General features: G+C 54.2%; 1 protein-coding gene and 1 long non-coding RNA gene across 4 annotated transcripts; one reads left to right on the top strand and one right to left on the bottom strand.

Moving 5' to 3' along the window:
• Positions 1-218: 218 nt before the first annotated feature.
• ASL (argininosuccinate lyase) lies at positions 219-8,809 on the bottom strand. 2 transcript variants are annotated; one of them, XM_079120217.1, is made up of 17 exons: positions 8,722-8,809; positions 8,476-8,530; positions 5,636-5,830; positions 5,197-5,280; positions 4,902-4,958; positions 4,695-4,792; positions 3,522-3,599; positions 3,348-3,425; positions 2,923-2,975; positions 2,551-2,613; positions 2,254-2,368; positions 2,014-2,098; positions 1,847-1,906; positions 1,567-1,650; positions 779-859; positions 527-633; positions 219-429 (listed from the first exon to the last, which is right to left on the bottom strand). In XM_079120217.1, exons 2-17 carry the CDS (start codon positions 8,485-8,487, stop codon positions 285-287), a joined length of 1,395 nt encoding a protein of 464 aa, XP_078976343.1. In that variant the 5' UTR covers positions 8,488-8,530; positions 8,722-8,809; the 3' UTR covers positions 219-284. The 2 variants fall into 2 exon arrangements, with proteins under 2 accessions (XP_078976343.1, XP_078976342.1); XM_079120216.1 differs by lacking the exons at positions 219-429; positions 527-633; positions 779-859 and adding an exon at positions 888-1,410 and having other exon boundaries at positions 1,510-1,650.
• LOC306649352 lies at positions 8,804-15,894 on the top strand. 2 transcript variants are annotated; one of them, XR_013760628.1, is made up of 3 exons: positions 8,804-8,991; positions 9,087-9,207; positions 9,471-10,203. It is a non-coding gene; the product is annotated as an uncharacterized lncRNA (long non-coding RNA). The 2 variants fall into 2 exon arrangements; XR_013760627.1 differs by lacking the exons at positions 8,804-8,991; positions 9,471-10,203 and adding exons at positions 14,029-15,029; positions 15,715-15,894 and having other exon boundaries at positions 9,005-9,207.
• Positions 15,895-19,389: the final 3,495 nt, after the last annotated feature.

Here is a 19,389-nt window from a genome sequence, read left to right as displayed (position 1 = left end):
AGAGAAGGAAAGCAGGTGTCTAGAGGATGCTGGGAAGGAGGGTGTCCAGAGGATGCTGGGAAGGAGGGCAGATGGCCTGCCCATCAGGTGCCACCAATGTCCAGGCTCGGACACAGGTAAGGAAGGGGTCTCCATCCTCGCCTTGTTTCTCCACTTCCTTGGGGGTCCCCACCCCTGCTCAACAGACCCCTGCAAGTGAGCTGGTGAGGGAGACAGGGTCGGGCAGAGAGCACGCTGCGCCCCTCTGGGGCCCACTTTATTGGGGAGCACGTGGGTGGGGGAGTCTAGGCCTGCTGGGCCCGCAGCAGAGCCCGCACCTGGCCGATCTGCCAGTCGATGCTGGCGCGTGCTGTGCCACCCAGGGCTGCATACTGCTCCACACTGTGCCCGTAGTCCCACACGTGGCTCACATCGCCTGAGAACAAGGGGCTGGGGGAGAGGAGGAGATGGGCCAGGGAGTCCAAGCCGCCCTGGCGCGGGTGGCCAGGCTCCCTCCCGGGGGCAGCAGAGGAAGGGAGGGCCGTACCTGATGGTCTGCAGCTCCTGCAGGGACAGCTGGTTGAGGGCAACCCCCTTGGTCTCGGCCATGAACACAGCTTTCCCGGAGGCCTCATGTGCCTGGCGGAATGGCATCTGGGGTGCAGGGCAGGGGCGGCACTGACGTGAGCTCCCTCCACTCCATTCTGCCCAGGTGCCCGTGCCCCTTCCTGGTCCCCCTCGTGCCTGGCTTAGGGCACATCCCTGTCCCCAGGCCTCTCTGCCCAGCTGCCTCACTTACCCCTTTGCGGACCAGGTAGTAGGCCAGGTCAGTGGCCAGCATGTCAGGGCTCAGAGCCTGAGCCATGTTCTCACGATGAATCTGGGGGCATCAACCGGGCAAGTCGTGAGCCCTGGGGACCCACGGCCTGCTCCCAACCCCCTTGGATGTTTGCTACGTGGGCAGACCCTCTTACCCACTGATCTGCCCTACTCTCTACTTGACCATCTACTCATAATTCTTGATACTTTTTAGCTGAGACACTGGTGCTGCCTTTATGTTTGTAAGAGCCCTTAGCCACAGCATGATTGGCAGGGTTGATTAAGGGGCCTGGGTCAGTAGTCTGGTGTGGGGTCTGGGGCCACCTTTCTGTCTAGCTCTCAGCCGACACTGATGCTGCCAGTCCCAGGATGAGGTCTGAGGACGCGTGCTCAAGACACTTGAGTGACGTGCAAGTGCAGTGCTGTGGTGGGGATTTACTTCAGGATGGCAGGTGGCCGAGGCTAGCGGTTGGGCTGGGCTGCACCCAGAACCTTCCCTGACAAATGGGCCACCTCAGACACCCACCTGGCCAGAGAGAGGGGCCATCTCAGACAACTGCCTGGCCAGTGGGAGGGGCCACCTCAGACACCCGCCTGGCCAGTGGGAGGGGCCTGGGCCTTGAGCCGGTTTTTCCTCCCCTGCACCAGGCCCTTGGGGTCCCCCAGTTGTGCAGCCCCACCTGACCTGCTCCTGGCTGCCCTCCTGCACACCCACCCAGACCTAGGGCCGAGGGAGAAGAGTGGTGGGGCAGGGGAGGCCCATCTTGCCTGCAGGGTAGAGATGACGCCCGTGGCCACCTGGAGGACGGCGCTCATGGTGTCCGACACTTCAAAAACAGCTTCCTTGTCCTCCTGGAGGTCCGCGGCAGGAGGTTAGGGCCCCGCTGCTGCATCCCCACTGCCACCACCGAGCACCCCTCGCTCCCACACCAAGGAAGAGCGGGACCCTGGTGCGCAGAGGGGCAAGCAGCAGCTCTGGGACCCCTGCCTGGTGTCCCAGGCCCTGAGGCCTGGCGTGTGGCTGTGGGTCGAGGGCCCCACCTCAGACCTGTAAGTCCTTATTGTAGGTGCTTGGAAGTCCCTTGAGGGTCATCAGGAGCCCAGCACACTGCAGGAGAGTGAGGCTCAGGAGATGGGACCCCGGGGCACCCTCGAGGCCCCTCAGGACCTGCTGGGTCTGCCCAGAGACCTTGCCCCCGCCCTGCCCCCACTTACCCGCCCAAACACACGACCCGCCTTGCTCCGGATCAGCTCCAGGCTGTCTGGGTTTTTCTTCTGGGGCATCAGGCTGCTTCCAGTGCTGAGGATTGAAGATGCTGGGCTGAAGGGTTTCCCCCGGCCCTTGGCAGCCCTGCTGGCAAGTGCCGGGGCAGGCAGGTCCAGCCAGGTCCAGCAGCTCACTGTCCAGGTTTTGCCAAGAGGGAGGTGAGAGGGCAGGTGGCCGCTTGGGCCTACCTGTAGGCATCCGAGAGCTGCACGAAGCTGAATTCCTTGGTGCCGTAGAGGATGAGATCCTCGGACATCCTGCTGAGGTGGGTCATGCACAGCGAAGCCCAGAACAGGAACTCGGCTTGGAAGGGAAGCCAGAGCAGGCTCTCGGGTCAGCCGGCCTCTCTGGTTCCCCACCCAGCCCAAAGCAGCACCAGGTGGATCCAGGGGTGGAGGAGACGAGAGGAGCTGGGGCTGGGCACAAAGGTGGAGTGCCATGCGGGGGACGTTCCTGCAGGTGAGTGGGTGGCCTCCAGGACTTACCCACAAAGTCCCGCTCACTGGTGGCATCCATGCTGTTGAGAGTGATGGCCCCAAAGTTCAGTTCTGGGGGGGGGGAGAGTGAGGCTGGGCTGGAGGGCTAGGAGCGTCCTTTATCCTGAACCCGGACGCCCAGCACTCCCCAGGACTCCCCTCAGGAATGAGGATCAGGAGGGGAAGGGATCTCTGCTGAGGCCCCAGGCAGGAGCCCTGCATGTGCCCAGCACCAGGCACTCCTGCCACGGCGAGCGCTGGCCTCGGTCACCTCAGTGCCCACAGGTAATGAAGGCCCTGCCCCCTTGTCTCGTGTGTGTCTGTCGCACCTGGCAAGTGCTGGGGGTGACTGTCCCCAGGGAAACGGGCAGGGCTCCTCACCTGCTCGAAGCAGCTCCCGGTCCACACCCAGAGGATTGCCTGCAATGGCCCCACTGCAGGGACAGGGGGTTCATAGTGACCAGGGCTCCTGATGGCCCGTGTACATGTTGCCAGGGCTCGGTCCCTTCCCTGGCCCAGCCACCCTGTCCCCAAGCAGGGGAAATGGCAGGCTGGGTAGCCAGGTGGGCTCTCCCGGAGCTTCCCTGGAGAGCTCTGATCCTGCCTGCACACGGGCGCTGGCTGACTGGCCCCATCTTCGGAAGAGCTGGGGGCTGGTGTAGAGCCTGCTTCCTGGCCAGCTGCCTGGCTTCCTTTCTGGCTCTGTGCTTCCTGCCTCTCCTCTTCAGTCCCCAAGGGCCATGCTGACCACCCAGCAGTGTCCCACCGCCCCCAGCAGGCCCACAGGGCCCCGCGGCCTCACTCACCTCCCGAGGGGCAGGACGTTGATCCGCTTCTGCACCTCCAGCAGCCTCTCGGAGTCTCGGGTCAGCGCCACGGCATGGCTGTGGGAAGCCAGGCTGAGGGTCTGGGCGGCTGGGGCCTCCCCTCCCACATGCCCTCAAGTGCCCTCACAATGCCACTGTGCCCCAGCCGCGCACCTCAAGATCCAGTGGCTCCAGCGGATGGGCTGAGCCCTCTGCAGGTGTGTGTATCCTGGGAAGAGGATGTCCCGCTCGCTGTGGGGAGAGAAGGAGCAGGTGCTGGGGGCAGGCCTGGGCTCCTCTGGGGAAGAGTGACCAAGAGGTCCCCAGGGCACAAGCAGAGGTGGGGCAGTGTGGTCCAAGGGTGAGGTCAGGGCCAGGGCCTCCAGGAAGGACCAAGTGTGGGTTAGGCCCTTAGTCTGGCAGCTCTGAGCAGGGGCAGGGCCAGGAGGAGGCCCATGGTGGGCACACCTGGCAGTGGGAGGCCTGTTTGCAAACAGGAAAGGCACTTCTGAGGACCCAAGAGACAGCAGGGCAGAGGCATAGGGGCTTCAGGTGATGATTCTGGTTGGCTGGTTTGTTTACATGAATAGCGATACTAAGAATTCACATGATTTACCCACGTACAGCTGAGTGTATGTCCATCTTGCAATCAATTTTAGAATATTTCTGTCACTCCATAAAAATTCCCTGTACTCATTGCACTCACTCCCCGCTCTTTCCAGCAGCCCTCCCAGCAGCAGGGGCTGGGGTGGGTGGCAGTGGGGGGGACAGTTCTGTGCCCGGGGGCTGAGGTCTGTGAAACAGCAGGACTGACACTGGGACTTCCCAGCAGGTCCCTGGCCAGGTCTGCAAGAGGCCAAGCTGGTTCCAGACAGCGTCAGGACAGATGCCCAGGTAGGGATAAGGCTGGTGGGAGGCAGGCTTGGGCTCTGTCCTGTGCTGGCCATGCTGGGTGGGGACGGGAGCACAGGACGTGGGGCACAGGCACTGGCAGGCCAAGGAGCCACTCTGAGGAGCCACTCTTACTGCCCAGGCTCACCAGGCCCTCTCCTCGGAGCTCTGGCACTCGCCTGGTCCCTTGACCTCCCGCCTTCCACCCTCCAGGGCACGCCTTCCCTGCCTGCTGAGCGAGGCTGGCCTGGGGGAGGGGAGGCTGCCAGATGCCAGCTCCTGGCCGCTCTGCCCTGCTGCAGGAGCTCCCCGCTCCCTGAGGCCTGCCTCACTGACCATTCACCATGGCCACCCCGGTCTGGCACTCAGGCCGTCAGTCTCAGGGAGAGGAGATGCTGGCTGCCCTGCCAGTCCCCTCTGCCACCTGATGTCCCTGGGGGCCAGAGGGGGACTCACGCCTCTGCCCGATCCACCATGGTTCTGATGAGCTCCCAGAGGAGGGCGCAGAGTTTTGAGCAGGTCTGTCGCATCCACAGCCTGAGGTCTGTGACCACCTGGGGTGGAGGAAGCAGCACTCAAGGGAGGCAGACGTGTTGCCCCGGGACCAGGACACTGCTGAGCCCCACCGACCACCTGGGCTTGCGGGTGGAGGAGCGGTGGCACCTGATCGTTTCGACTGCGTCCTGTGTGCAGCTTCCCTGCGGTTTCGCCAATGAGCTCCTGGGAGTGGAGAGAGGCCCCGGGTCAGGGGCTGCCTGCTCACAGCCCTGGGTCAGCCAGGCCCACAGGGTTCCGTGCAGGCCCCATGGCCCTCCCTCCCTGCCCCTGTCTCTCGCCATCTCTACCAAGGCCTCCCGTTCTGAGGTCCCAACCACACTCTGCCAGTGCAGAAGGGAACGGAACAGTGGCCTGGGCTGGGTGGAGAGCGAGGCCGTGAGGCAGGGGGCACACGTCGTACCTTCAGGCGGCGCTCGTTGGCTGTGTGGATGTCCTCGTCATTGGGGTTTAGTTTGAAGGTGCCCTGGGCCCACTCTTTCGCCACCTGCAGTGCGTGATAGCAACCCGGGGGTCGGGGGACAGGCATCAGCACCTGAGAGGGCTCTGCCCTGGTTTCTGCCCTCCCTAATGGCATCTTCACACGGAAGTCAAGTCCCAGCACGGCTCCCACCCCTGAGGGAGCACCTCACACCCAGCACATCTCTGCCCACAGGCTATGGGGCACGGGGCCATTGAGAGATGAGGAGAGAGGCTGCGCACATGACTAAATAGCAACTCCAGTCAGACAGTTACTCCAGAGTGAAACCACAGCTCAGGGTGCTGCACGTGTGCTCAGGGATTGGTGCGAGCCCAGGGCCGCGGGGAAGGGGTCTAGGGCGCAGCTTAGGACACGGAAGTACCTTGTCCAGGCCATGCAGTATCTGGTCCCTCTCGGCCTTGGTGAGCAGCCCTGCCTTCTCCAGGCCCCGGCTGTAGGCCTTGCTGCCCTGTACATCCACCTCCCACAGATGCCGGTCATAGGTAATGGACGAGTTGAACTTCTCCATGATGGGGTCCACTGCACCCACGAACCGGCCACCCCACAGCTTCCCGCTCTGATAGGACAGCAGGAACAATTAGTCACCCACCCACCCACCAGAACAGTGCCTCTCCAAAAAGGGCTCCCTGGGAAGTTACTGACGGGTGCCAGTGAGCAGGATCATTCTCCCTGGTAAGGAAAACTGAGATTCAAACATCAGGGACTTGCCTGCAGCCACCCAGGGAGTAAGCATGGGAATGTGGCTGGACACAGACAGCAGGAATTCACCCTACTGCATAGTGGCTTCCCCAGGGCCACAACAGTGACTAAGGTGAGAAGTCACCTGGAACCTGAGTTTTAATCCAGACCTGTTGCACCAAAGATAATAACATGTATATAGATACTGGTGGGCGCAATTGCTGTGTGCCAGGTGCCATGCTAGCTGCTTGGCATGGACCTACCGAAACTCTCTGAGGTAGGCACTGCTACCGTCCTCTACAGAGAAGGTAGAGTCACGCAGCTCGCTCCCACTGGTGGCTCAGATTGCAGCCCACACTTTAGCCCCACGCTCCACCAGGGCCCCTCTGCTGGGCTCTGGTGTCCTGGACCTTCATGGCAGGGACTTGAGGGTCCTTGGTTTCCTGCACCTGACCCTTCACCATCGCTGCACTTCCAAGAGGTAAGAAGCGGAGGAGCCAAGGACAGAGATAGGACAAAACTTGAGTTTCGAAAGAGGGCACAGGCCAGGGCAAGGGGCAGGTGAGGGCGGGGCTGCGGAACCTGAGGAGCAGTTGAGTACCCAGAGTGCTGAGCCAGAGGGGAGTATGCTAGCATGTTACTCCAATGCACCCTCTGTGGAGGAGGGTCTCCCAGGGGCCAGCGGGACAAGAGTCCTCCTCCACGCCATGCATGCCCTGCATCTCTGAGCCACTGACCTTGGGAACACCACACACCTCCTCTGACCCTCAGGAGCAATAACAGCACCTGATAGTCTTGCTGTGAACATCCAAGTGGACATATTTGCCACCAGCACCCGGCACTCGGGGGCTCAGTCAGTGTCCCATCACTAGGGGAGGGGCTGGGCTGTGCACCACAGGGTCCTCAGCAATGCTCCAGCCCCAGGCTGCAAGCTGACCCCACAGTGCCCAGCAGGGCTCTGCCCTGTAGAGACAGTCTCCACCCCCATCAGCCTATGAGCTAGGCTCACCCCTGACCCTTCAGCTGTCCCACCAAGACGATCTTCAGCAAAACACCATGTGGGGCCCTGGGCCTGACCTCCGGGGCCAGAGGGCCAGAGTTGGCTTGTCGGAATCTGGGCCAGCCAGGAGCCTACTAGGGGAGGAGGCTCAGCAGACTGGCACCGCCTCCCTTAGCAGGCTTTAGGGCCTCATTGCCTGGGTTGTTAGTAATAACAACGCTTAACAAGCAGAGCTGCAGCCAAACCAATTAGTACCAACCCACAGATGGCCTGATGCCAGCTGAGGACACCAGGAGCCCTGCCCCCACCCCACAGGCAGGCTTTTAGATGTACGGCAGGAGGTCAGAGTGAGGTGCCTCCAACTGGCCACTGAGAGGAAGGGAGGCCCAGCATGGTAGGAGAGGGCACTGCCCCCCACCAGGAGACAACTGGTCCAGAACGAACTCTTGGGGCAGGAAGGCAGGGTTGAACGAGCAACAGTCAACTTGCCATGCATGCGGGAAACATCCTGTTGTACTGTTGGCCACCATGAACTAGGCACTTATTTCACGTGGCCCTGTAGTAGGAATTCCAAGAGCTGTTACACCCTGCTCTGAGGTGGGCACTGATACCCCTGCTTTACCAGCGAGGTGATGTTTAGAGAGCTCAAGTGACTCAGTACAGAAACCAAGTCTGTTTGGTCAAAGTCCAGGCCCTCCACACAATCCAGACGCTGGCAGGGCAGGCATCCTTAACCTATTTATTCAGATGAACAGAGAGCAAGAGAGGAAGTGACTCCAGCTAATGAGGGCCAGGGGGTCTGGAACCCAGACAGCTGCTTCTCAGGCCTTGAGTTCCCTTCATCAGCTTCAAGCAAATAGCCTGTTGCCTGAAGGGTTCAAAGCAATGACCTCATGATCCAGTACCTTACAGATGAAGGCAGGCAGCTGTTATTATCCTCATTTGCTAGATAAATCAACTGCCGCCAACTGCCCTTGGAAAGATTCCTGCCACTCAGAGGTCAGGAGGAGAGGCCGGTGAGACAGGCAGAGGTCGGGCACCCCTTGAGGCAAGGGAAGGCCACAGTGAGGTCCCTACTTACTGGCTCTTCCCACATGCCCAAGTGGAGGGCAAGGACGCTTTCCAGGCTGGTACCTTTTCTATGTACAGGGACAACTGCTGCACAGAAGGGTACCATGTAGGGTGGGAACTGGCAAGAGGACATGGGGAAGGAGTGGGGAGGCGAGGGAGCTGCATGTGTGGACCGCACCTTTTCTGGTTGGCAGCAGTACTGTTAGGTCAGGGGAGGGCCAGCCAACCCCCAGTCGTCGGTGGGTTGGCCACCCGGGTCACTTAGGCGCCAGGGGGGCAGCCAGTGACGGGGACACAGTGAGCACTGGCAAAGGTCTCTGCTGGGCTTTGGCAGATGTGCCCGGGGGTGCCCACCTCCTGGAAGGTGGCCCACGGCAGGTGTGGCACGAGGGGCTGCCCACGCAGGTGGCGGCCTGGGGATGGCAGGCCCGGAGACCCGCAGTCCCACTCACCTCCGATGCCATGCTGGGCGGTTCCGCGTGCTCCAGGAGCTTGGGTCCTCCGGGTCTGGAATACAAGACCGGACTAGCGACTTTGGCCACAAGGTCCTCGGGGCCGGGGCTGCGCAGAGCCCGGCGGCGCTGGGCGAAGCGCAAAACGGGGAGGCGGACGCAGCAGCCCGGCGCCCCTCCTCGCGCCCGGAACCCTACCCCCCAGATCCCGCCGGCGCCGCCCCGCCGCCCGTGCCGCGCGCTCACCCTGCCTGACTGCGCAGTCCCTTCGCCGCAGCCAGCAGCGCTTTTCAGGCCCGGATGGCGTCAGCGGCCGCTCCGCCCTGTCCCCGCCTCCCGCCGGCGGTCTCACCAATCCGGGGCGGCCGAGCGAGGAGGGCGTTGCCCCACCGTCCAATCACATTTATGGGTGTGGCCAACCCGTGGCGCTGTGGGTAGGGCAGGTCCAGAGCGGGGTCAAGCTTGGTGCTGGTCCTGCGAGCTGCGCTTGCGGACGCGGAGGCACTGGAGACCCGGGTAGCGTAGTCAGCGACCACCGACTCGGGCCTCGCGGGTTTGCCAGACATGTAAGGTGAAATGCCATGTTTGCCATTCATTCATTCCGCAAGCAGGAACCTCCCACGCGCCAGATGTAGGCGTGAGGAATGACGCCCGGAAGAGAGTAGAAAGCCCAGAAACCCTGAGGCAAAGCAAGACCAGGGTGGCTACAAGCAGTCCATGAAGAAAGGAGTGGTAAGGATCCAGACGACGAGGGGGTCGGACTTTCTGGCAAATCCTTTAGGAACCCATCAAAGAGTTTCAAGCAACACAATTGGAATTTCATTTTGAACAGATCTCCTGAGCTAAATTGTGGAAATCAAATTTCATGGAAATCTAAGCTACTAGTTTTAGACTAGCCTCTCTTTTTGGGGGGAGGCAGGGATTGAATCCAGAGGCACTTTACCACTGAGCCACATCCCCAGCCCTTTTTTTTTTTTTTTTTTTTTTTTTTTGAGACAATGTCTTGCTAGGTTACTAAGGCTGACATTGAACTTGTGATCCTCCTGCCTCAGCCTCCCAAGCCGCTGGGATTACAGGCATGCCCTACTGTGTCCAGCTCAATAATCTCATTTTTAATATTGAATCATATTGGATCTCCAATAACACAGTGATGTGCTCCTTTAAAACAAATTCCATCCCAAAGGTATACACAACAGAATGCAAAAATCCCACTCTCAAAAGCAGAGGTGAGTTGTCAAGATCTCTGAATGTTGGCAATTGCATGTAAATACCTCTTTTAAAATAATGTTTTTGGCTTTATTAAAGTTTTTAAAAGTTTTATTTAAAAAAAAGAAAGAAAGAAAGAAATGACACTTCCTTCAAGAAGTTCCAAAAAAGCATGGGCAAGCCGTGCAGGGAGTGTGGAGGGGTGTGTCTGTCTTGGGTGCTTGGGGAGAACTTCCTTCATATGATTAATGAACAAATCATTCAGCAAAAATGATAGACTAGATTATAGGTGCTGAGGGTAGCCACAGGCTTCTACCTTGGAGGGGCTTCTAGTGAAGATTTCCCTTGAGTTGGGTCTTGGAAGATGGGGGAGTTTGTCCTTTGAAGAACAGGAGAAGTTATTTTGAGCAGAAGTCAGTCTGGGTGAAGGCTAGAATGTGAATGGCCTGATTGGAGGCTCATCAGTGAGGCTAGGACACAGACCAGAGGCTGGGAGAACAGGTGGGAGTAGGTTGAGCAAGACTGTGAAGGCTCCAACGTCAAGGAAAGGAGTTTCTTAGGTCCTGCAGGTCATGGAAAGCCACTCGATTTTAAAATCAGGGGAGCCAAACCCCCTGTAGTAATGCACACCTATAATTCCACCAACTCGGGAAGCTGAGGCAGGAGGATCACAAGTTCAAGACCAGCCTCAGCAACTTAGTGAGACCCTGTCTTACAATAAAAAGTACAAAGAGGGCTGGGGAGATAGCTCAGTCGGTAGAGTGCTTGCCTTGCACGCACAAGGCCCGGTTTGATCCCCAGCACCGCAAAAAAAAAAAAAAAAAAAAAAAAAAAAAAAAAAAGTACACAGAGCTGGGTATAGCTCAGCGGTAGAGCCTCCTGACTTTTCAATCCCCAGTACTGAAAAAAAAAAAATCAAGGAAGCCAAATTTGTTATTTTAGAAAGATAAATTTGGCAACATACTGAAGATGGAAAAGGGAGCAAAGAAAACGATGATGGGAAGCAGCCTAGATAGCTCAGCTGGGAGAGCGTTAGACTGAAGAAAACAATGATGGGTGTCTCAGGTGTGCCAGGGTCAGGCCTTCACTCAACTCCAGAGGAGAGTCATGTTGACTTTCCAGGATGCAGCGACTGCTTCCAGCCCTCCCAGGTGCCCTGCTCCATGCTGGGCGGCCCTCCCTCTGCCCAGTCATCCAGCAGTTTCCCAGCTAAGCATCACCAGCATCAGGTTGGGTCCAGGCTGAAGGAGGTGTCCAGACCTGCTCTCAGGGGGTGCCGAACACAGGCGCATCTAAGGACCTTGCTTTGAAGTTGGGGGCACTGTGGTGGTCGCCCCCTCTTCTCCCTTGCCGGCTGTGAGCGCATCCTCTACATCTCTGTGACACAACCCCCAGCCCTCTCAGGCTGCCCAGAGAACCACGAACGGAGGCCTGTGGCAGGCCACGTGGTCCTGAAGAAAGGAGGAAGGGCCCTGGCAAGTCCCTGGCATCTACCAGCTGGTCTCTGAGGCCTGGCCTGGGGGGCCAAGTGTAGACCACACTGGCCTTCAGCAAGCAGAAGGTCGCAGTCCTGAAAATCCATCATGGAAGTGGCACAACCCGCCACAAAGGACACACGCTGACTCCACTCTGTGCGGCAGCCACGCTGGCCGCACTCAGACACAGGAGGACGGGGCTGGAAGGCAGTTATCGTTCAGCGGGTGCAGGACAATCCTGCAAACCGTGTTTGCTGAGGTCAAACACCTCAGCAAAGGAATCGAGGTAGGAAAGGGGTGGGGATGTGCCTAGCCAGGTGCCTCTCCTCTTACCTTACCTGTGATTTACGATGCTCCTTAGGGTGGCCACTGGGCCTTGCTTCTCCCTCCATCTTTGTGAATTCTTGCTGTTCCTTTCAGGGTTCCATTCTGGGTAGTTCCTCTTTCTTTAACGCACTGGTGTTTTCTGCAGCAGTGTCTAATCTGCTGTCAATCTAATCTAATATCCCAGGTCTTGTAGTTTTTATCTCCGGAAGTTTGTTACAGTTCATTTTTATTTCTTCCCTTTCTCTATTTAACTTTTTAATCTTTTATGCAAAGTGATGATTTCATAATTTCTATAATATCTAATTATTGTTATCATATGGGAATGCTATTGCATATTAACATTTTTATTGTGAAAAACACGTATCATAAAATATATCTTCTTAGGCCAGGCACAGTGGTGCATGCCTGTAATCCCAGCGGCTCAGGAGGCTGAGACAGGAGGATTGTGAGTTCAAAGCCAGTCTCAGCAAAAGGGAGGCGCTAAGCAACTCTGTGAGATCCCGTCTCTAAATAAAATACAAAATAGGGCTGGCGATGTGGCTTAGTGGTCGAGTTCCCCTGAGTTCAATCCCTGATACACCCCCAAACAAATAAAATGTATCATCTTAGTCATTTTTAAGTATATTGTTCTTTAATATTGATATTCTTATATATTGTGAAACAGATTTCCACAGTTCCTTTGGTTTGCAGGATCGTCCTGCACCCGCTGAATAATAACTGCCCTGCGGCCCTGTCTTCCTGTGTCTGAGTGTGGCCAGCGTGGCTGCCTCACAGAGTGGAGTCAGGTGTGTTCTTCGTGGCTGGCCGTGCCGCTTCCATGATGCCCCAGGGTCCGCCTGTGGTTCAGTGTGGGACATGCTTCTGTTCCCTTTCCTCTCCTACTTCACGCATCTTCGCTTTGCTCATTCAGTCATCTCTTGACGATGTCTGAGTGGCTGGCTGGGCTGACGTGCCCTTGGGACCCCACAGACCTTGGCCTCCCAGGCTGTACTCTCGTTGGCTCCGCCTTGCTCCTGGGACTGTGTCCCTGGAACAGCCGGCTGCATCGCTGCAGCTGCTTCTCTTCTCCCAGGACCCCCATCCTTCATTGAAAGCCCTCCTTCCACATGTTCTGTGGTTTGATTTTTCCTTCAGTGTTGGGGTTTGAACCCAGGGCCTCATGCATACTAGGCAAGTGTTCTACCACTGAGCTATACCCCCCAGCACCCCTTTTTTTGTATTTTACTTTGAGACAGGGTCTTGCTGGCCTTGAACTTCGGATCCTCCTGCCTCAGCCTCCTGAGTAGCTGGGATTGCAGGCATGTGCCACCACACCCAGCAATATTTTGTCTTTTTAATTTTTTGTGTTTCATGTGTGATAGTAAATCAGGTCCCACATGTTCCATTTTGGCCGGGAGAAAATATTTGGTGGCAGATGTTTAGCACAGATAAGGTAGGGGTCTTGGAGCTGGATTTACCTTGGTTTGAACCTCAACTCTGTCACTTGCCATAAAATGGGGAAAACGCCTATGTCCACATTTCTACTTGGTCTCCTCCCTCCGGTGTTTAAAAGGCATCTAAGCTTCGACATGTCTTTCCTAGTCTGCTGTGGTTGCTATGGCAAAACACCATAGCTTGGGTGGCTGATAAACAACAGAAGTTCATTTCTCCGTTCTGGAGGCCAGGGAGTCCAGGATCAAGGAACCAGGGGTTTGGTGTCTGGTGTGGCTGCTTCCTGGGTCACAGGTGCCTCTTCTCACTGTTCCTGTGGTGGAAGGGTGGAGGGCTCCCTGGGTCTCTCTCACCAGTAGGGGGTGCCCCTGAGCGGTGGAGCTGGTGGCAAGTTCTTAAGTCCTGGGAGGCATAATGGGGTCCCAGCACCCTCCCCTCTCTCCTGCTCCCTGACCCTGAGATGGGCACTTTTGCTCTGTGTGACGAGCTGCCTCTGCACAGGCTGACGACTGGGGACAGTCAACAGTGGGCTGGACCTTCCAAATGGTGATCCCAAACAAACCTTTTCTCTCTGAAGCTGGTGGTCACAGGGCGTGTTGCACACTGACCACCCTCCTCACAGCGAGGGCCTCCCACCCGTGCCTCTCTGCCACCTTCACTCACCCCTCAGAGTCCTGTCGTAGCAGTGTCCACTTGGTGCTTCGAAGGCAGTCCGCGCTGCTCTGCCACTGCAGCTGATTTTTAAAATGGACATGTTTCTTTCTCTTCCTCTCTCCCTGCTGCTCCCTGATCTCAGGAGAGGGGGAAACCATCGCCTTCCTGCCCGTCGGAGGCAGAGCTGTCCGTCCTGAGCACACACCCACCCCTGGAAGGAGGTCATCCACTGTGGGGATGGCGCCAGAAGATCTCAGACAGGACCATCTGCCTAATTAACAAGCGAATTTCACTGCAGACAGCGCACGGAACGTGGCCTTTGCGTTGCCTCTGTAAAAGCCCCGTTCCTGCTGAGGGGCAGAACATCTGCCTCTGGGAAGGAGTCTCTCGTTTCTCCTTTCCTAGCAAAGCAATAAGCCTTCTTTTTCCTTTTCCTCAAAACCATGTCCCATGGCATCAGGGACAAGGATGAAGGTTTGGCAACACTGTCACCCTCTGCCTGGCTGCATCTGCTGTCCGTTGCTCCTCCGTGACTGTCCTGGCGCACTGGAAAGGGGTTCCTGTCTGCCACACCCTTTCATCTCTAGCTCCGAGAACATGGGAGGGGCACACACGCTCGTTGAATGGACACGGAGGCGCAGACCCTGCCTTGTCAGTGTTTGTGGTGATCTGAGTCGGAACTGTGTGTGGACCCAGGACAAGGCCTGGCACCCAGAGCCAACGCTCACAGGTGGGCTGTCCTGGCTGCACTGAGGGGGCAGCCCTGCTTCCAGAGAAGAGGAAGACGGGGAGGGAGAGGTCCTCGGACATGCTGTGCACTGACCCTGCCTGAGGATGGGAGGACAGGAGGAAACGCAGAGCCGGGCTGAGGCATCCCACTCGCTCCTGGAGCAAGAAGACGCAGCCACCACCATGGTGCTCCAGCAGCTGTGCCTCCTCCCTCTCGCCCACTCCCGAGGTCGACACCAGCAGCTGTCCCCGTTCTGCAGCGAGGAGACCAAGTCTGGGAGGGTTCGGTGACTTGCCCACAGAGGCCCAGGTAGGAAGGGACCGAGGGGAACGGAGCCGGGCGGCGTAGGGGCAGAGCTCTTGTTGTGTGCAGCAGCAGCCCCGGGGAGGCACAGAGTCATCTGTCAGAAGTTCACTGCGGAGGGATGACATTAATGTACAACCAGCCCCTGGACCTCACGTGACGAGCACCTGCCTTCGGGGCCTGGAGTGACAACGGTTAGACCAGGAGTCAGAGGCCTGCGGCTGCCCTACCCCCTGGTGGCTGACTGTGCATGCCTGGTGGGCGTGCGGGAGCCAGCCTGAAGGGAGGCCACAGGGACGGCGGAGCCCGGTCCTGTTGTCCCTGGGTGACAGGCCCAGGCCCAGGCCTCACTACGGACAGTACTTTAGAAGAGCTCCATGCAGGCTCCTCTTGGGAGGCGGGATCGAACTGGGCTGCCGTGCTCTCGGGTGGGTTTGGGGGAGCTACTCAACCTCTGAGCCTCAAAGGTGGAGCATGATTCCCATGCTTGGGACAGTAGGGGGAAGGGGGCGCTGTGCCTCATCTGCCCTGAGCGTCCAGCGGAGCTGGCCGCTGCTGTCAGTAGGCAAGGTGGGCCTGGACAGAGCCGGTGGAAACCAGGACAGTGACCCATAGGATGCTATGTATCTGGTGTGTTTCACGAGCCACGTGCTGTGTGCATCACCTGCTGTCTGCCGTGAGGAGAACACCCTGAGTGCACAGCACTGTCGTGATGATTGGGCAGTTACTCCATCGGGGGATACAAGACACACACACCTAGGGACGGGCCACAGTAAAAGATCAACAGCAGTAGCAAACGATAAAATAGAGTGATTATGTCAATATGCTGTAGTAAGATCTACTTTAAAAACTTTACTTACACAGGTACGGTGGCCCATGACTGTAATCCCAGTGGCTCGGGAGGCTGAGGCAGAAGGATCGTGAGTTCAAAGTCAGCTCTAGCAACTTAGTGAGGTCCTAAGCAACTTGGAGAGACCCTGTCTCTCTAAATAAAAAAAGGTTGGGGATATGGTTCAGTGGTTAAGTGTCTCTGGGTTTAATCCCTGGGACCAGAACAAACAAAAAACCCTTATGAATTGTTAATTTCTGGAACTTTCCATCTTGTATTTTCAGGCTGTGATTGACTACTGGTGAGGCCACGAAGAGTCACATGGCAGAACCAGGCAGAGCGGGGACTCGCCTCTGATAGTCCCAAGACAGGCCGGGCTCCCCCTGAGCTCTCACTGGGTTCTGCCTGAGGGTCCCTCCCAGGCTTCCTCAGTCTCTGCCTTGTGCCTGGGCTGGGCCTGGAAGGTTTGGGGCAGCTGGGCACTACGCAGTGTGACCACATCCCCAGCCGGCCTGGCAGGCGAGCTCGGGGCTCTCCACCACATCTCTCTGGGGTGCCCACACCATCCTCTGTCAGAGAGTTCACCCCAGGCTGTGCAGCAGTGGGTGGGGGGAAGTCGAGGCAGAACCTACAGAGTGTTTCAGAAGCCAGGACCCGGCCTGCTTCCTACCACTCCCCTCCTCTTACGGTAGACATGCTCTCACGACTTTTTTTTTTTTTTTTCCCTGAGCCTTCCATCGTCTCTCTCTCTCTCTTTTTTTTTTTTTTTTTTTTGAGACTTTATTTTTATTTTATTTTATTCTATTCTATTTTTTAATTGTGGTAAAATACACATAACATACAATTTACACATTAACCAGTTTTAAGTTACAGTTTCTAAGTTCAGTTTAAGTTCAATTTTAAGTTCAGTAGAGTATATTCACACTAACAAGCAACCAATCTCCAGAACTTACTTCAAATTGTAAAATTGAACTCTATACCCATCATGTGGAGAACTTTTTAAAATTTATTTTTATTGTAAACAAATGGGATACATGTTGTTTCTGTTTGTACATGGAGTAACAGCATACCATTTGCATATTCATACATTTACATAGAGTAATGAGGTTTGATTCATTCCGTTATTTTTTCCTTCCCCCCCACCCCTCCCACCTCTCTTTTCCCTCTATACAGTCCCTCCTTCCTCCATTCTTGTCCCACTCCCACCCCCCATTAAGTGTCATCATCCACTTATCAGTGAGATCATTCCTCTTTTGGATTTTTGAGATTGGCTTATCTCACTTAACATGATATTCTCCAATCTCATCCATTTGCCTGCAAATGCCATAATTTTATTATTCTTTATAGCTGAGTAATATTCCATTGTATATATATACCACAGTTTCTTTATCCATTCATCAATTGAAGGGCATCTAGTTTGGTTCCATAGTCTGGCTATTGTGAATTGAGCTGCTATGAACATTGATGTGGCTGTATCTCTGTAGTGTGCTGATTTTAAGTCCTTTGGGTATAGGCCGAGGAGTGGGATAGCTGGGTCAAATGGTAGGTCCATTCCAAGTTTTCTAAGGAATCTCCACACTGCTTTCCAGAGTGGCTGCACTAATTTGCAGTCCCACCACCAGCAATGTATGAGTGTACCTTTTTCCCCACATCCTCTCCAACACCTATTGTTGCTTGTGTTCTTGATAATCGCCATTCTAATTGGGGTGAGATGGAATCTTAGTGTAGTTTTGATTTGCATTTCTTTTATTACTGAAGATGTTGAACATTTTTTCATATATCTGTTGATTGCTTGTACATCTTCTTCTGTGAAGCGTCTGTTCATTTCCTTAGCCCATTTGTTGATTGGGTTATTTGTATTCTTGGTGTAGAGTTTTTCGAGTTCTTTATAGATTCTGGAAATTAGTGCTCTATCTGAAGTATGAGAGGCAAAGATATTCTCCCACTCTGTAGGCTCTCTCTTCGCATTGCTGATAGTTTCCTTTGCTGAGAGAAAGCTATTTAGTTTGAGTCTATCCCAGTTATTGATTCTTGCTTTTATTTCTTGTGCTATGGGAGTCCTGTTAAGGAAGTCTGATCCTAAGCCAACAAGGTGAAGATGTGGACCTACTTTTTCTTCTGTAAGATGCAGGGTCTCTGGTCTGATTTCAAGGTCCTTGATCCATTGTGAGTTGAGTTTTGTGCAGGGTGAGAGATAGGGGTTTAGTTTCATTCTGTTGCATATGGATTTCCAGTTTTCCCAGCACCATTTGTTGAAGAGGCTATCTTTTCTCCATTGCATATTTTTGGCCCCTTTGTCTAGTATGAGAAAATTGTATTTATTTGGGTTTGTGTCCGTGTCCTCTATTCTGTACCATTGATCTACCTGTCTATTTTGGTGCCAATACCATGCCGTTTTTGTTACTATTGCTTTGTAGTATAGTTGAAGTTCTGGTATTGCGATACCCCCGTTTCATTCTTCCTGCTAAGGATTGGTTTAGCTATTCTGGGTTTCTTATTCTTCCAGATGAATTTCATGATTGCTTGCTCTATTTCTGTGAGGTACGTCATTGGAATTTTAATTGGAATTGCATTGAATCTGTATAGCACTTTTGGTAGTATGGCCATTTTGACAATATTAATTCTTCTTATCCAAGAACATGGGAGATCTTTCCATCTTCTAAGGTCTTCCTTAATTTCTTTCTTCAGTGTTTTGTAGTTTTCATTGTAGAGATCTTTTACCTCTTTGGTTAGGTTGATGCCCAAGTATTTTATTTTATTATTTTTTTTGAGGCCATTGCAAATGGAGTTGTTTTCCTTATTTCCCTTTCAGCTGTTTCATCGCTTGCATATAAAAATGCTGTAGATTTATGCGTGTTGATTTTATAGCCTGCTATTTTGCTGAATTCATTGATGAGGTCTAGAAGTTTTCTGGAGGAGGTTTTTGGATCCTCTAAATATAGAATCATGTCATCCGCAAATAGTGACAGCTTAAGTTCCTCTTTTCCTATTCTTATCCCTTTAATTTCTTTAGTCTGCCTAATTGCTCTAGCTAGAGTTTCCAGGACAATGTTGAATAGAAGTGGTGAAAGAGGACATCCCTGTCTTGTTCCCGTTTTTAAAGGGAATGGTTTCAGTTTTTCTCCATTAAGAATGATGTTGGCCATGGGCTTAGCATAAATAGCCTTTACAATGTTCAGGTATGTTCCTACTATCCCTATTTTTTCTAGTGTTTTGAGCATGAAGCGGTGTTGTATTTTGTCAAATGCTTTTTCTGCGTCAGTTGAAATAACCATATGATTCTTATCCTTAAGTCTATTGACATGATGGATTACGTTTATTGATTTACGAATGTTGAACCATCGTTGCATTCCAGGAATGAACCCCACTTGATCGTGGTGCACAATTTTCTTAATATGTTTTTGGATATGGTTTGCCAATATTTTGTTAAGGATCTTAGCATCTATATTCATCAAGGATATTGGTCTAAAATTTTCTTTCCTTGATGTGTCTTTTCCCGGTTTGGGTATGAGGGTGATATTAGCTTCATAGAATGAGTTCGGTAGGGTACCCTCCTTTTCTATTTCCTGGAATACTTTGAGAAGTATTGGAATGAGTTCTTTGAAGGTCTTGTAGAACTCGGCTGAGAATCCATCTGGTCCTGGGCTTTTCTTGGATGGTAGATTTTTAATGACTTCTTCTATTTCATTGCTTGATATTGATCTGTTTAAATCGTGTATGTCCTCCTGGTTCAGTTTGGGAGGAGCATATGTCTCTAGAAATTTGTCAGTGTCTTTGTTAGTTTCTATTTTGTTGGAATACAGATATTCAAAGTAGCTTCTCATTATGTTCTGTATCTCAGTGGTGTCTGTTGTGATATTTCCTTTTGCATCATGTATTTTAGTAATTTGAGTCTTCTCTCTCCTTCTCTTTGTTAGTGTGGCTAAGGTTTTATCTATTTTGTTTACTTTCTCAAAGAA

The sequence above is a fragment of the Sciurus vulgaris genome (assembly GCF_902686455.1).
Source record: "Sciurus vulgaris genome assembly, chromosome: 18".
Taxonomy (NCBI): domain Eukaryota; kingdom Metazoa; phylum Chordata; class Mammalia; order Rodentia; family Sciuridae; genus Sciurus; species Sciurus vulgaris.
The sequence above is the reverse complement of the archived record's forward strand: the minus strand, read 5'-3'. Positions and strand labels throughout refer to the sequence as shown.

Excerpts from the sequence above, each read along its gene's own strand:
- ASL (XM_079120217.1), bottom strand. Across the intron at positions 2,099-2,253 it reads CAGCTCTCGGATGCCTACAG|CACTGGAAGCAGCCTGATGC; the intron begins GTAGGCCCAAGC and ends TTCAATCCTCAG. Across the intron at positions 1,651-1,846 it reads CCTACAATAAGGACTTACAG|GAGGACAAGGAAGCTGTTTT; the intron begins GTCTGAGGTGGG and ends GCGGACCTCCAG.